This window comes from Leuresthes tenuis, unplaced genomic scaffold, assembly GCF_036924035.1.
Source record: "Leuresthes tenuis unplaced genomic scaffold, fLeuTen1.0.hap1 SCAF_15, whole genome shotgun sequence".
Lineage (NCBI taxonomy): Eukaryota > Metazoa > Chordata > Actinopteri > Atheriniformes > Atherinopsidae > Leuresthes > Leuresthes tenuis.
Window position 1 is genome coordinate 3,458,499 of NW_027325369.1, and position 14,414 is coordinate 3,472,912.

Sequence of the window (14,414 nt, forward strand, 5' to 3'; positions counted from 1 at the left end):
CTGCCAAAGAGGCTGGACCCAGAATCTCAGAAACAGAAAACCAGCTGAAACTCTTAAAGAAAGCCTGTGTCTGGAGTTTACAAAGGAGCAGATCTGATATTAACAGTCTTAGTGCTGAGGTAACTCAGAGGAGAATGGAAGAAGCTCACTTAAAATACGCTATTAAAGACTCAGCAGCAACAAAGATGAAAGGCCATTTGGTATACCTGACAGCATATTATATTTGCATATGTAATATAAAGAGTAACAAAGACAACCATTTGCTTTGCCGCAGAAAGTTGTCCTTGGTGGTGTTAATAACCTACTTGCAAGCCCTGGTTAGCGTAGCCCAAGCCCATCTGCCTGCAGGCCACCATGGCCTCCTTGGTGGTCCAGTTCTCACCACAGATCAGACCCCAGCTCTGTGTCCCGTTGGAGTCTGAGCTCAACACCTCCACGCGGCCCTCGTAGCGAGTTCGTCCTCCTGTGATTCGGATCTGTGTGAGACCAAGGGGTTAGGCCCCACAGAGCAGAGTGTAGATACACAGGAGCCAGATCTGATTAAAGCTCCATCTTAACTGGCTGAAGGTTTCTGCGCCCGACAAAAATATCACAGCTGATGTCTCGAAAGAGCTACGAAAACCCAAGACTTAATCAGCTGATAGTGTGAGCGTCCCTGGTTTCACTGATTACTGGATTATATCTTTCTTGTGGAGTTTTGAGCTCGGCTTGCGTGTGTATCTACAGGAGAAAGGCACGACTGTAATGATCGACTGCAACTATGCAACCAGAAAAACTATAAAAAAAAAAGTAATCACTGTTGTCAGAAAAAAGCTTTTCAATTCAATTCAATTTCAAAAACTAACTTGAATCATATGTTTTAAACAATCTAATTTGTTTTGATTTTGATCTGTTAAAAAATAAAGCACTTTTTGTGACAACAGCGAAGAAGTTTTATTAGTTAGCTATGATGTGAGATTTCAATACAACCATGTGCTTGTTGTTATCTCTAAATCTCACATCTTGATACATACAGAGAAGACTGTTAGAGCAGCACTGATAGACGAATAAGGTTACAGAAAGTTACAAATTTTCCACTTCTTAAAAATTTAAATGAAAAAAAACAACAACTGAACAAACTTCTAAAGTAAACAGCTCATCAGCTTTAAAATGAAATGTTTTAATAAGAAGGTTCAGGTCTGACCGAGTTCTCGAGGCCCATGTATGGCACGTTGCAGCGAACAGCAGCATCCTCCATGTGCTGACAGTCCTCTGATGTCGTGTTTTTAAAGGGGCAGTTCCAGATGGACTTCTCATGGCCGAGGCACTTCACCTCGTTCATGTAGATCGGGCCCATTCCTGGACAAAAAGAGAGACAGTCACTCAAAAGTTGAACAAAATTAAAGTTAATGTTTGGAGCAAGACTGAAGATAGACAAGATCGATTTTCAGGTTGAATGTTTAGGTAAAAAAGAAAGTAAGCATTGTAGTCTTGTTTGTGGAAGCCTAAATTAAGGCATTCTCACGATTGTTTTCCTGTTTCTCTTTTTTGGCACTTAACTGCGGGTCTGACGGCTTTGCTTTGCGGTAAGACGTATTGCATCACTTCCTGTTGCTTTGTGTGTGCACTGTGACAGTTCTCGCTCTCCTTGAACTACTAATAATCACCTTATTTCTCCCTATAATTTACACATCTTGCATAGTTAACTCTATCCCATACTTGTTATATTCTAACGCTCACTCTTACAGATCTTTAGTCTTTATTTTTCACTTTTTAGCGGTGTATCTGGTTCTCTAGCTTAGCATGGCTACCAGTTCTCTTCCTCTATCTCCTGCTTTCACCTGCTCCGTGTGTCAGATGTTTAGTTACTCCTCTGCCTCCTTTAGTGGTAATGGTACATGTAACAAATGTAGTCTTTTTGTAGTTTTGGAGGCAAGGCTTTCTGAATTGGAAACTCGGCTCTGCACTGTTGAAAACCACCCGATAGCGAGCCAGGCCCCTTTAGTCAGTGCGGAGCCACCTAGCGTAGCTTGCTCTGTTAGTCGTCCCCGAGCAGATCCCGAGCAGCCGGGACTTAAGAGTGGCTGGGTGACTGTCAGGAAGAGGAGTCATAGTCCTAAAGTCAAGCCCGTGGTTCACCATCAACCTGTCCACGTTTCTAATAGATTTTCCCCACTCAGCGACACACCCGCTGAGGAGAAAACCCTGGTAATTGGCAGCTCTATAGTCAGAAACGTGGCATTAGAGACACCAGCGACCATAGTCAAATGCATTCCAGGGGCCAGAGCGGGCGACATAGAATCCTATTTAAAACTGCTGGCTAAGGATAAACGTAAATACGGTAAAATAGTTATTCACGTCGGCGGTAATGACACCCGGTTACGCCAATCGGAGGTCACTAAAATTAATGTTGCATCGGTGTGTAATTTTGCCAAAACAATGTCGGACTCCGTAGTTTTCTCTGGACCCCTGCCAAATCTGACCAGTGATGACATGTTTAGCCGTATGTCCTCATTCAATCGCTGGTTGTCTAGATGGTGTCCAGCAAACAACGTGGGCTACATAGATAATTGGCAATCTTTCTGGAGAAAACCTGGTCTGATGAGGAGAGACGGCATCCATCCCACTTTGGAAGGAGCGGCTCTCATTTCTAGAAATATGGACGAATTTATTAGTCATCCAAAAACATGACATCCCAGGGTTGAGACCAGGATGCAGAGTTGTAGTCTTACACACTTCTCTGCGGCTTCCCACCTGATGCTGCCCCCCCCTCAATCAAAAAACACAAAAGGAGCAAATCCTCTTGTGCAAAAAAAATTTAAAACAAAAACTTTAACTGAACAAAAACATCAAACTATTAAATGTGGTTTGCTGAATATTAGATCTCTCCCTTCGAAGTCTCTGTTAGTGAATGATTTGATTTGTGATCATCATATTGATATATTTTGTCTTACAGAAACCTGGCTGCAGCAGGAGGATCATGTTAGCATTAATGAATCAACTCCCTCTGACTATTTAAATGTTCATGTTCCTAGAACCACAGGCAGAGGAGGAGGAGTGGCAGCTATCTTCAGATCAGGGTTACTAATCAGTCCTAGACCCAAGATTAGTTTTAGCTCTTTTGAATCTCTGATTCTCAGTTTTTCCCACCCAAAGTGGAAATCACAAAAACCTCTTGTGTTTGCTGTTGTGTATCGTCCACCTGGCCCTTATTCTGAGTTTCTGTCTGAATTCTCAGAGTTTTTATCCCAGTTAGTGCTGAGTACAGATAAAGTCATTGTAGTGGGTGACTTTAATATTCATGTAGATGTTGAAAATGACAGCCTAAATATTAACTTTAATTCTATATTAGACTCTATTGGATTTTCTCAAAGTGTTCACAGACCTACTCACTGCCTTAATCATACCCTTGACCTTGTGCTGACTTATGGCATTGAGAGTGAACAGTTAACAGTGCTCCCTCATAACCCTGTCTTGTCTGACCATTTTTTAATAACTTTTGAATTTACATTACTTGACTACACGGTTTCTGAGAAGAATTCTACATATAGAAGGTGTCTGTCAGAGAATGCTGTAACCAGATTTAAAGAGTTGATTTCATCATCCTTTTCTTCACTGCCATGTGCTGATATGACACAGGATGGCTACCTAAATTTTACTCCAGTAGAACTTGACTCTCTTGTTGACAGCACTACAGCTTCAATGCGTACAACACTGGACAATGTTGCCCCTCTGAAAAGGAAGGTAATCAGTCAGAAGAGGTTGGCTCCTTGGTATAATTCACAGCTGCGTGCGTTAAAGCAGACTGCAAGAAAGCTGGAGAGACAGTGGCGTTCCTCTAATTTAGAAGAGTCTCAATTAGTCTGGAAAGATAGTTTAATAACGTATAAGAAAGCACTTCGTAAAGCTAGAACTGCGTATTATTCATTATTGATAGAAGAGAATAAGAATAATCCCAGGTTTCTTTTCAGCACTGTTGCCAGACTGACAAAGACTCCGAGCTCTGTTGAGCCATGTATTCCTTTAACTCTCAGCAGTGATGATTTCATGAGATTCTTCATCAATAAAATTGTTTCTATCAGAGAGAAGATTAATGGAATCCTTCCCATTATTATCACTGATGTATCATCAAGTAGAGCAGCTTTAGAAGTATCTTTCGAACCTGAATTGTATTTAGACAGCTTCTGTCCAGTTGATCTTTCTGAGCTAACAACAGCAATAGTCTCTTCTAAACCATCAACTTGTATGTTAGACCCAATCCCAACCAGACTGTTCAAGGAGGTTTTCCCCTTAATTGACACTTCCATATTGGATTTGATCAATCGGTCTTTGTTGATAGGATATGTACCTCAGACTTTTAAGGTTGCTGTAATTAAACCTTTACTTAAAAAACCTACTCTTGATTCAGAAGTGTTGGCTAATTATCGACCTATATCCAATCTCCCTTTTTTGTCCAAAGTTCTTGAAAAAATAGTTGCAGTTCAACTTTGTGATCATTTACATAGAAATAATCTGTTTGAAGAGTTTCAGTCAGGATTCAGAGTGCATCATAGCACAGAAACGGCACTGGTGAAAGTTACCAATGATCTCCTGTTAGCTTCTGATAGCGGACTTGTTTCTGTGCTTGTCCTGTTGGATCTCAGTGCTGCATTTGATACGATCGATCACAGCATTCTGTTACAGAGACTTGAACATGTTATTGGGATTAAAGGAACTGCATTAGGCTGGTTTAAGTCATATTTATCTGATAGATTCCAGTTTGTTCTTGTAAATGAGGAATCTTCCTCACACGTTGGAGTAAGTCATGGAGTTCCTCAGGGTTCTGTGCTTGGACCGATTCTTTTTACTTTATACATGCTTCCATTAGGTAACATTATCAGACAGCATGGCATAAATTTCCATTGTTATGCTGATGATACTCAGCTGTACTTATCTATGAAACCAGATGAAACCTACAGGTTGGTCAGGCTACAAGCCTGTCTTAAAGACATAAAGACCTGGATGACTCAGAACTGTCTGCTTTTAAATTCAGACAAAACTGAAGTTGTTCTCTTTGGACCTGAGCGCTTCAGGGAGAAATTGTCTAGTTATATAGTTACTCTAGATGGTATTTCCTTGGCTTCTAGTTCTACAGTGAGGAACCTTGGAGTTATTTTTGACCAGAATTTATCATTTGACGCACATATAAAACTGGTTTCTAGGACTGCCTTCTTTCACCTTCGTAATATTGCCAAAATCAGGAACATCCTGTCTCAAGGTGATGCAGAGAAACTAGTTCATGCATTTGTTACTTCAAGATTGGACTACTGTAATTCCTTATTATTGGGCTGTCCCACATATTCTCTGAAAAGCCTCCAGCTGATCCAAAATGCTGCAGCCAGAGTTCTGATGAGAACTAACAGGAGAGATCATGTTTCTCCAGTTTTAGCTTCTCTTCATTGGCTCCCTGTTAAATTCAGAATAGAATTTAAGATTCTTCTCCTCACATATAAAGCTCTTACTGACCGAACTCCATCATATCTTAAAGATCTCATTGTACAATATTTTCCTAACAGAGCACTTCGCTCCCAAACTGCAGGTTTACTTGTTGTTCCCAGAGTTTCTAAAAGTAGAATGGGAGGTAGAGCCTTCAGTTATCAGGCCCCTCTCTTGTGGAATAAGCTGCCAGTAAATGTCCGGGAAGCAGACACCCTTTCCACTTTTAAGATTAGGCTTAAAACTTTTCTTTTCGATAAAGCTTATAGTTAGGGATGGCTCAGGTAATCCTGAAACATCCCATAGTTAAGCTGCTATAGGCTTAGACTGCTGGGGGACCTCATCTGTCACACCTTTCCTCACTTTGCTCTCTTTTTCCCCCTGTTTAATTTCAAAATTGATTTTATGTACATGTGACATTATTGTGGTTATTAACCTATGTTTCCCTGTTCCAACAGATATCCTTTGAATGGCGTTATGGTGTTTTTCCCCCCTCTTTTCCCTCTTTTCTGTCTTCTCAAACCCCAGCTGGTCGAGGCGGATGGCCACCCTTCCTGAGTCTGGTTCTGCCAGAGGTTTCTTCCTGTTAAAAGGGAGTCGTTCCTTTCCACAGTTGCCACAGGCACGCTCAGGACGGGAGATTGGACTGAAGACACATTTCGGTGCAATCTGTTGGTTTCCTTAGCTAGGATATTAATTTTTTTAATTAGCTCTATATGAATTAATTGGATTATGATTACAATGAATTGAATTCCAATTGGCTTGAATTGGACTATATTACTTAAGTGCCTTGAGATGACAATTGTTGTAATCTGGCGCTATATAAATAAAATTGAATTGAATTGAATTGAATTAAAATATACCATTTTAAAATATTCTTAACAGCAACGTGTTTTTTGATCCTAACAAAACTATACTATCAAGTCTGAGTATGTTTGAAAAGTTTTGGGCCAAGCAAGCCAAGCAAACAGTGGTGTCTTTTTCCTTTGGATTTTCTGTTCTGACTTTCATCATAATAACATAGACGCACTCCAGTGAAATACACTACGTTATTCCTGCATTGCAACTGACATGTTTCTACATACTGATTTAGTAGTGAAAAGGTCTACTCTTGCATGCCTTAAACTAAATACTGTGTAAGGTACCACAGGATACAAATAACCCAAGTAATGATTTGAGAACATGAATGCTCTCTGTCAGTGACAATCTGCTTTACATTTACTCTGGAAACTCTCACTCCATCACTGTTTATCACCATTCCATGGGATAGTGTATTATGTCATTTCTGTGAAAGGAATTCCTTCAGCAGCACTTTCCGGAGACATTTCTCGGACTAATTTAGCAAGCTGGTGGTCTGACATCAGCTCGAGCACTGGACAGTTATGCTGCTTCCTCTCACAGATCCATGACAAGTCCCTTCAGCCAACTTCCTCTGTGGTGGAAATCATAGTGTGCACACATAGGAAGATTTATCCCCCTCCAGCTTTTCTGAGAACTGCCCCTCAAAAGACTGCTTGTTTCTCCTTTGATGGAATCTCTGGGCAGCTTACCCAGGTACACACACACCTCCATCTTGTAAAGGAAAGTCACTAATGAGAAAAACACACACACCCAGACAGACACACACACATACTGAGAGATTTCTGTTAAGCTTCCCTGTCATGACTGCACATGACTTTTATGCTGTGTAATTATATGAGAGAGGATGGGGCACATTCCAACACAAAAACCTTTGCTTTTTTAAAAAATGTTGTCAACATTAAAAATGGGTGTTGCCAGTTATCTTCAGAAGTCAGATATTTAGTTCAGTCTAGTCCACCTGAGTACAATCTGCGGGTCACATGATCTTAGTATACATACACCAGTTGTGACACCTTGTGACCAAGGAGCTCTCCAAACCAAGGGATGACATTCTGGGTATGTTCTGATAAGGACTGGGGTATAAGAAAATATAAAAATCTCCACAGAATTACCACAGCAAACATGCCAAAATAAGGCTGATTACTAAAACTCAGGGACCAAAAAAAGAAGTTGTTAGTCAGAGCTATATAAAGGGCAAAGGTAACCCTAAAGGAGCTGGAGAGATCCATAGCAAAGACTGAAGTGTCCATAGAAGCACATGGAAGCAGTACACTCCACGAAGGTGGTGTTCATGGAAGAGTGGCCTTTGCTTAAAGAAGAAAAATGTAAAAAGCACGTTTGGGGTTCACCAAAAGTCATCAGATACTAACTCATGTAGAGGAAAGTACTCTGGTTAGGTGAGACTAATAGTGACTTTGCTGGCCATCAAGGGAAAATGCCACATGTGCCACAAAACTGTTACTTTGAGAACCCTACAAAGCATGGTGGTGGCAGCATCACCAGCAGGACCTGCTAAATGGTTCAAAATCAAAAGAATGACGAACGGTGCTAAATGCAGACAAATTGTTGCAGAAAACTTGTCTCAGTCTTCCAGAGAATTGTGACTGGGACAGAGATCTGCCACCTGCTTTACACCAGCGTGTGCGTAATGTCATGATTTTCACTTTGGCTCCCATACTGACAGATTAAAGCATCCACACCAGCCACATGTCACAAGTGTCCAAGCTGCGGCTTGAGCTGCACTGCAGCCACATAGTGTTGTGGAGTGGTCTGCCAACAACTGCTGGCCTCATAAAAGCAACATTACATCTTTTACGCTGCAGCAGCATAGAAAGGTCAGAGATGTGAATACGCAAAAAAGAAAAAGAAAAAGTGATGTAACAGTTCAGCAAAACACGTGCAACCCACATGTCACACTCCTGGTGTGAAGCTGGCAAACTGAAAAAGCAACTCTCGTGTGTTTTAAGGAGCAGCCAAGTCACAGCCCAGACCTCACAATTATTTCAGATTTGAAAATAGTTTGCACTTTCAAAGTGGGAGGCAGGCTGTGGCTCCAGCCCTGTATAGCTCTATACCCTAAAGGTATAGAAAATGGATGGACGGATGGTTTTGTTTTACCTTTGTCAGATCCTTGCTGTTACTACCATTAACTTTCTTCAGTTCTTCGTTGCTCATGTTTTTCCATTGTTCCGCTGTTTGATTTATTTTGTCTTTTGTATCTTAAGTTCAGTTGTTGTTTTTTTATGGCTCATCCGTGCTTCTTCTTATTTATTTATTCTATTAAAAAGAACTTTTGTTTTCCATTCGTTGCTTCCGGACTGCTGATTTCTACATTCAGGTCCTCCAAACCAATCTCCTCAGACTTTGCGAGAATTATAATTCAGTGCTCTAAGGCAACATTATGGGAGAAATGTAAAAAAAAAAATTAAAAATTAAAAAACTCTTTCATGGCATCGTAGGGAAGAGCTATTTAGACACTGACTATGTGCATGAGAAAATTAGAGTCAGGAAAGTAGTAGAGGATGTTTTGTAATGTGCTCAGAAAATGAGCAGCAAGCATTTTTCAAACTGTAATTAGTTTTAATTTGGAGTTGAAAGAAAATGTTTCGTCACTCCTGCCTGCCATTCCTTAGTTTATATCTTCTCCATGCACAACATTCCTTTACTTATGAAAAAGCTGAGGAATCCTTGTAGGAATTTTCCAGGCAGTTTATCAGATTTGCTGGGAGAAGAGATCTCCTGAACAACGTGGCACTAGACAGACAGCAGGTCACTGAGCTCAGCTCTGAAGACAGTTGTAAACACATCCTATCCCAGGTAATGGGCAGAGAGATTTATTGTAAGGCACACATTACACTGGGCCTCAGTCATCTTGAGTCAGTAATTGTAATTACTGTGTAAGATATTGAAAGGCACAATCAGAGATAAGAGTTCATCAAAAAAACAAACCAACTTACTTATCTGAATACTAATCACTATTTTACATTTTGTGCATAGTTTAAACTGTTTGCCTTGTATTAAGTAACCAAACTGCATGGTGCAGATTCCTTTTTCTGTTGTCTTTTAAATCTTTTTTGCTTAATTGTAACAGTTTACAGACAATTTACACATTTACATGGACTGAAAAACCCAATGCATTTTTACCCCTACACTGGACTTTTCCTTCAAAGTATCACTCCTTACCTTGTCCCATGCGACCGCCAGTGAGAGCTTCCTTTGCGCTGCCGAAGCCGAGCTCCCTGCAAACAATGCTGGCTGACTGCAGGTTCCAGCGGTCATCACAAACTGTCCCCCATTCGTTGTCTTTCAGGACCTCGACCCGACCCTCTCCCAGCCTGGCACCTCCCTTCAGCCTCACATTATTCTTAACGACAAAGAGAAATACAACTCTATTTGACTGAACACAAGGCTAGTTATCATTCAAGTGTCCTGACAAAAATGAGCGGCCGCTTAAACAGCTACTATGGGATAATCATTTTAAACAATACACATTTGCTAGAAATATACAGTATTATGAGTTATCTCGCCAACTTCCAATTCCTCAAAAATGACTTTACCGAAGTTTTAAGTTTCTTTTTCAAACTGCTGTTTTGCATGAACAGCGGCCCCGGCATGCAGCTGACAACAGCTGGCATGCCTCCTGTGCAGGACTTTGTGGTGTTTGGCTTGCTGAACTCCAGGTGGCAGGCTGCCAAATGGACCTCAGTACCGGCACAGGCAACAGAGTGAATGTAGAAGTAGTTCTTCTGACGCTCCAAATATAACCTGAAGGGAGCAGAGAGAAGGGCAGGGACAGTGGTGAGTCAAACACTGTGTGACTAAATGCTCAGTAGTATTTACAGAAAACTGTACAGAGAAAATTCAAGGCCTGACACACAACGTTCTGTGTGTTTAAATAATACATGAATGCATTTTTCCATAAATGACCACACGAATGAAGGGACAAAACTGAACACATGCTTCTCTAAGTGCTATTGAGTTGTGTTGTGCTTGTCAATATTACAACAGGGTCACCCAGATTCACAAAAAACAGTGTTTACACTTAAAAAATTGTGTTAGTGAAAAGGCAAAAGAACTATGCTATGAAAGAAATAAAAATGTTAATATAAAAGTATGAACCTAACATTAAGGACGAATTCGCATTTTGCCACTCTGAAGTATGTATGGTAAATATGCAGCTTCACATTGCTTAAATAAAGTCTACAAATGGGAAACAGCTGACCTGTCTCTTTCCAGGAAGTCCACCAATAAAAATTCACCATTACCAATCTGTTTATATATATTAGTTGGTCAACATGCACACTGTTTAATTCAAAGCTTGTATCTTGGCTAAGAAAAAAATCTGTAAAGCATAAAAATAGTTTTTTCAAAGTTTTCCGAGGCCGTTGGATTTTTATGAGATTTGAATCAAGAGAGAATCCACCTTATCAGACTCCTGGCTTTCTATCAGCCAAAACGTAAAAGGTTTGGAACTAGTGTGACAGAGGGCAACAACGGCAGCTCTTTTCTTCTTGATCTGATTGGCCTGCCCTGTTCCAACAGATTCTGTGGAGGACCTCCCAGATGATTCAGTGTAACAAAAACACTTCAGATGTGCTCACACTCATACTCTTTTTTTTCTGTTTGAGCAGAGCCAGGCTAGCTCTTTACCCCTATTTTCTCATCTTACTGCCAGGCGAGGCTAGCTAAATGTGGCATCACCTCCCTTATTTAAATTCCAAGGAGAGAGTAAGATGATTTCCTAAGTATCTCCATTCATGTTACAACATCTTAGACTGAACATGTTTGCAAGATGTTTTACATTTGGTTGTACGTTTTTTTTATTCTCATATGACTGATCACATAAAGTCAGACATTCCCCTGGGATGCCTCGTTTGCAGGGCAGCTGGTCAAACTACAGAGGACATAGGATGGATGCATGCGCTGCAGATTTCTATTTTGTCTTTGATACACATTTCTATGGTGAACCTCCTTGGTTTGATCAGTTTTAATGGCATGCTGTGTGTGAGATTTGTGGAAGCAGCATTAGTGTGGGTCTTTCCAGACACTGTCAATGTACCCGCTGAAGTGTTTATCCTCACATTACCTTTTGCCAGCGCTGCTCTGTTTAGACTTAGAGTTAGCTTTAGCTTTGGATGTCTGCCTGCAAGGTAAACATGGGTTAGACTGCACAGTTAAGGGGAGAGAATGAGGTGACAAAGTGACAAGAATCATAGAAACAAAAGTTCCCTGACGCACAATTGTGTTATAAAAGCGGTTACACCGTTTAAAAGGATGTGCCAAATTCAACACATCTGTTAAGCATCTGTCTCCATAGATACAAATTCACACTTAAAAGTGCATTTATCACTGTGCCTTTCTGAAAGGTGCTACAAAGTACTTATGTGTTGGATACCAAAGCCACACAGCTTAGTTGAATCAGACACATCCTTCTTTAACGCACTGACATAAACACAAACACGAGTAAACTAATCAAAAAAAGATTACAGTTCAGACAGGATTGACATAATACACTACATGATCAAAAGTATGTGGACATCTTTTCCCATTTTCTTATATACTTTGGGTGGGTAGTTGTTATGTCATTAACACTATAAGGAACTTATTGCTGTACTGTTAGTCAGTCCAAATACCTTTGTTCACTGTATATTTACTGTAGTTAGTACAAAGTATGCTATTCTGATTGTTGTTACATATTTGTGTCAATGTGAACATCATGTTACCACATTTGACATTTAGACTTTGTATGGCACTGCTTTATGTTTGGAAGCGGTATACATGACAAGTAGAATCCAATCCCAGTTCATCTCCACTCTAGGCCTAGATACCCATTACAACCTGATTCCCGAAAGAAAAGGGACACTTACCCCATTTACCAGAATGTAAAAACGGAGGGGAAATGCCAAGGGGGCTATTGGGATTTAGCCCCCAGGCTTAATAATCAAAATATGATCTGCATCGGGGAGTTTTTCCAACTCTGTGCAGGCCTCTAATTTAAATTTCATAGCCTGTGTTCAAATTTTGCTTTGATAGTTTTATGTGATTTAAATCTAATTCAGATGTAGAATCTGCAAACTGCCAATAACTGTCTGAGAAAAGACTTTTCTGTTTTAAAGAAGTCAAGTGATTTTTTTATCCATTTTTTTCAATAACATGAAAAGACAAAAAACAACAATGGTTAATTATGATTATTATAAGTGATTATATTATATAACATTGATCTATTTTTGAGTTTCAGGCAGTCTTTCACCATCTTGCTGCTGTAAATGTCCCCAAAGGCATCAATTGTGCATTAATGTGCAGATGAAAAAAATTAAACTTCATTTCAGATCATAAGCCGTTTTAAGGTTTTATGTTCTGTGGGAACCAGAAGCACTGGGTAGAGACACACATGGGAAGAGAAGAAAAAGTCCTTGTTGACTTTGATCTTTTCATGAGATTAAGAAAAACATAAAAAAAAACCTAAATAAATTTACATCTTCATCATAGAGGTAGGAAATACTTTTCTTCACATTACAAACATCTGGTAAATATCACGACAGATGGAAATATTTCATATAAAGAACAGCTGGCTATCCAGTGTAATTACTTATTTTTAATCTTTTTAAAGCTCCTGGATATCAAGTGCAATTGTTCAACCTCAGGACACTGCAAAGTAAAAGCATTACACGGATTGACTCCCTAATACTCACAGTCTAACGTGGCAAACTCCAACCATCTGGCACTCTGAGTGGTCTAAGAAAAACACAGCAAATGATTTGCAGACTCTACAAGATACAGCTCTCATAACATGGACTCTGGAGGCTAAGGCCTGTGACTCGACCCAGCCACTCTTCCAAAAAGCATGCCATAATGAGGAATGTTTTATTACTACTGTAAAAGATTAAAGTGAGTACTATGGAAAAAATTAGGTTTCTGCAGGTTATGCAGCACAGATTGACAACTGCGTAGTAAAATTAATGCAAATCAATAAGTCTTATGAAACAGCTAATAACGAGGTGAAAGTTAATTTTGTGAAAGGAATCAAACACAGAAAAACTCCTGATTAGGTTTCAGTTTCAATCTGTGCCATGGCAGTAGTGTTGTTACAAAGGGGGACAAAAAAGGAGCTCCTCACACAGCAGCATTGAGTTGCAACCCATTCACGTGCTACCCATCATAATGATATGTTATTAGAGAGAGGGGAAGAAACATCTAGCTAAAAACAGGAGCTAAGTGGTTATTGTCTACTCAAACAGGAAACCCACTGTCAAAACTACGGTAAACAGAAGGTTGACAGGAGTGGACGGTGGGTTTTCCTGGGAAAGTGTACCTTCCACCAGCTGAAATGTTAACCTTTGGATCGGACATCTTCACAGCAGCTCGCTTTTTGAGACGTCTGCAACAGTGAGACAGTCAAATTCCATCACATACAGGAGAAAAACTACATGCAAACACATTCTTAAACTGGCTGCACACACGCAGTCCCTGGGCGATAAGGGTCAGTGGGGAATAACATTTTTGACATTCCACTGGTGTCCAATATATCACATTACAGACTTCAGGTCACCAAAGTTTGATCACAATTACAGTGCTGGTCCACCCACGCAGAATTTGGCTCTGCGGTGGCAATTCTCTGCATCTGACCTCCTCCAAAAAAAACAATTCCTCGACCCCTGACCATTCCCAAGAGCCTGAGAGAAAACACACATTTCCCCTCATGCAACTGTGAACCATCTGCAGAGGATGAATAAAATGGCCTGAACTGGACAGCAGACAGGAGTGCGTTCACTCATACTGGACACACAAACTGAGAGAAGAAAATGGAAATGAAATCACTGTTTTCTCAGACAGTAACACAGCAAAAATAAAACTGTGAAAGGGTCTTAACGTATCAACATTTATCAAATATGGTTTGTTTTAACACTATGAAAACTGAATGAACCGTCCAAGGAAATCACAAAATCCCAATCAGAGTGAACTGAAAACCACCCGTTGTCACAGCAACAGATGCTAAATCAAAAACAGTTAATAAACTGCAAATCAAATACGTTTCCTTTCAGTTCATGAGTGATTCAACAAGAAGCTAAAAACAGATGACTGTACTTTGGTCACAATTT

At 40.1% G+C, this 14,414-nt stretch overlaps 1 protein-coding gene across 2 annotated transcripts in view; it reads right to left on the minus strand.

Annotated features, from left to right (window-relative positions):
• loxl3b (lysyl oxidase-like 3b) overlaps positions 1 to 14,414 on the minus strand; it is a 28,937-nt gene that overhangs the window by 6,368 nt on the left and 8,155 nt on the right. Inside the window, exons 5-10 of one of the 2 annotated variants that reach the window (XM_072364936.1) lie at positions 13,628 to 13,693; positions 11,402 to 11,458; positions 9,873 to 10,080; positions 9,499 to 9,679; positions 1,184 to 1,338; positions 306 to 476 (exon numbers count right to left, since the gene is read on the minus strand). In XM_072364936.1, the coding sequence (XP_072221037.1) occupies positions 306 to 476; positions 1,184 to 1,338; positions 9,499 to 9,679; positions 9,873 to 10,080; positions 11,402 to 11,458; positions 13,628 to 13,693 (838 nt within the window). The remainder of the gene's footprint in view (positions 1 to 305; positions 477 to 1,183; positions 1,339 to 9,498; positions 9,680 to 9,872; positions 10,081 to 11,401; positions 11,459 to 13,627; positions 13,694 to 14,414) is intronic. The other variant, XM_072364935.1, reaches the window with a different exon arrangement.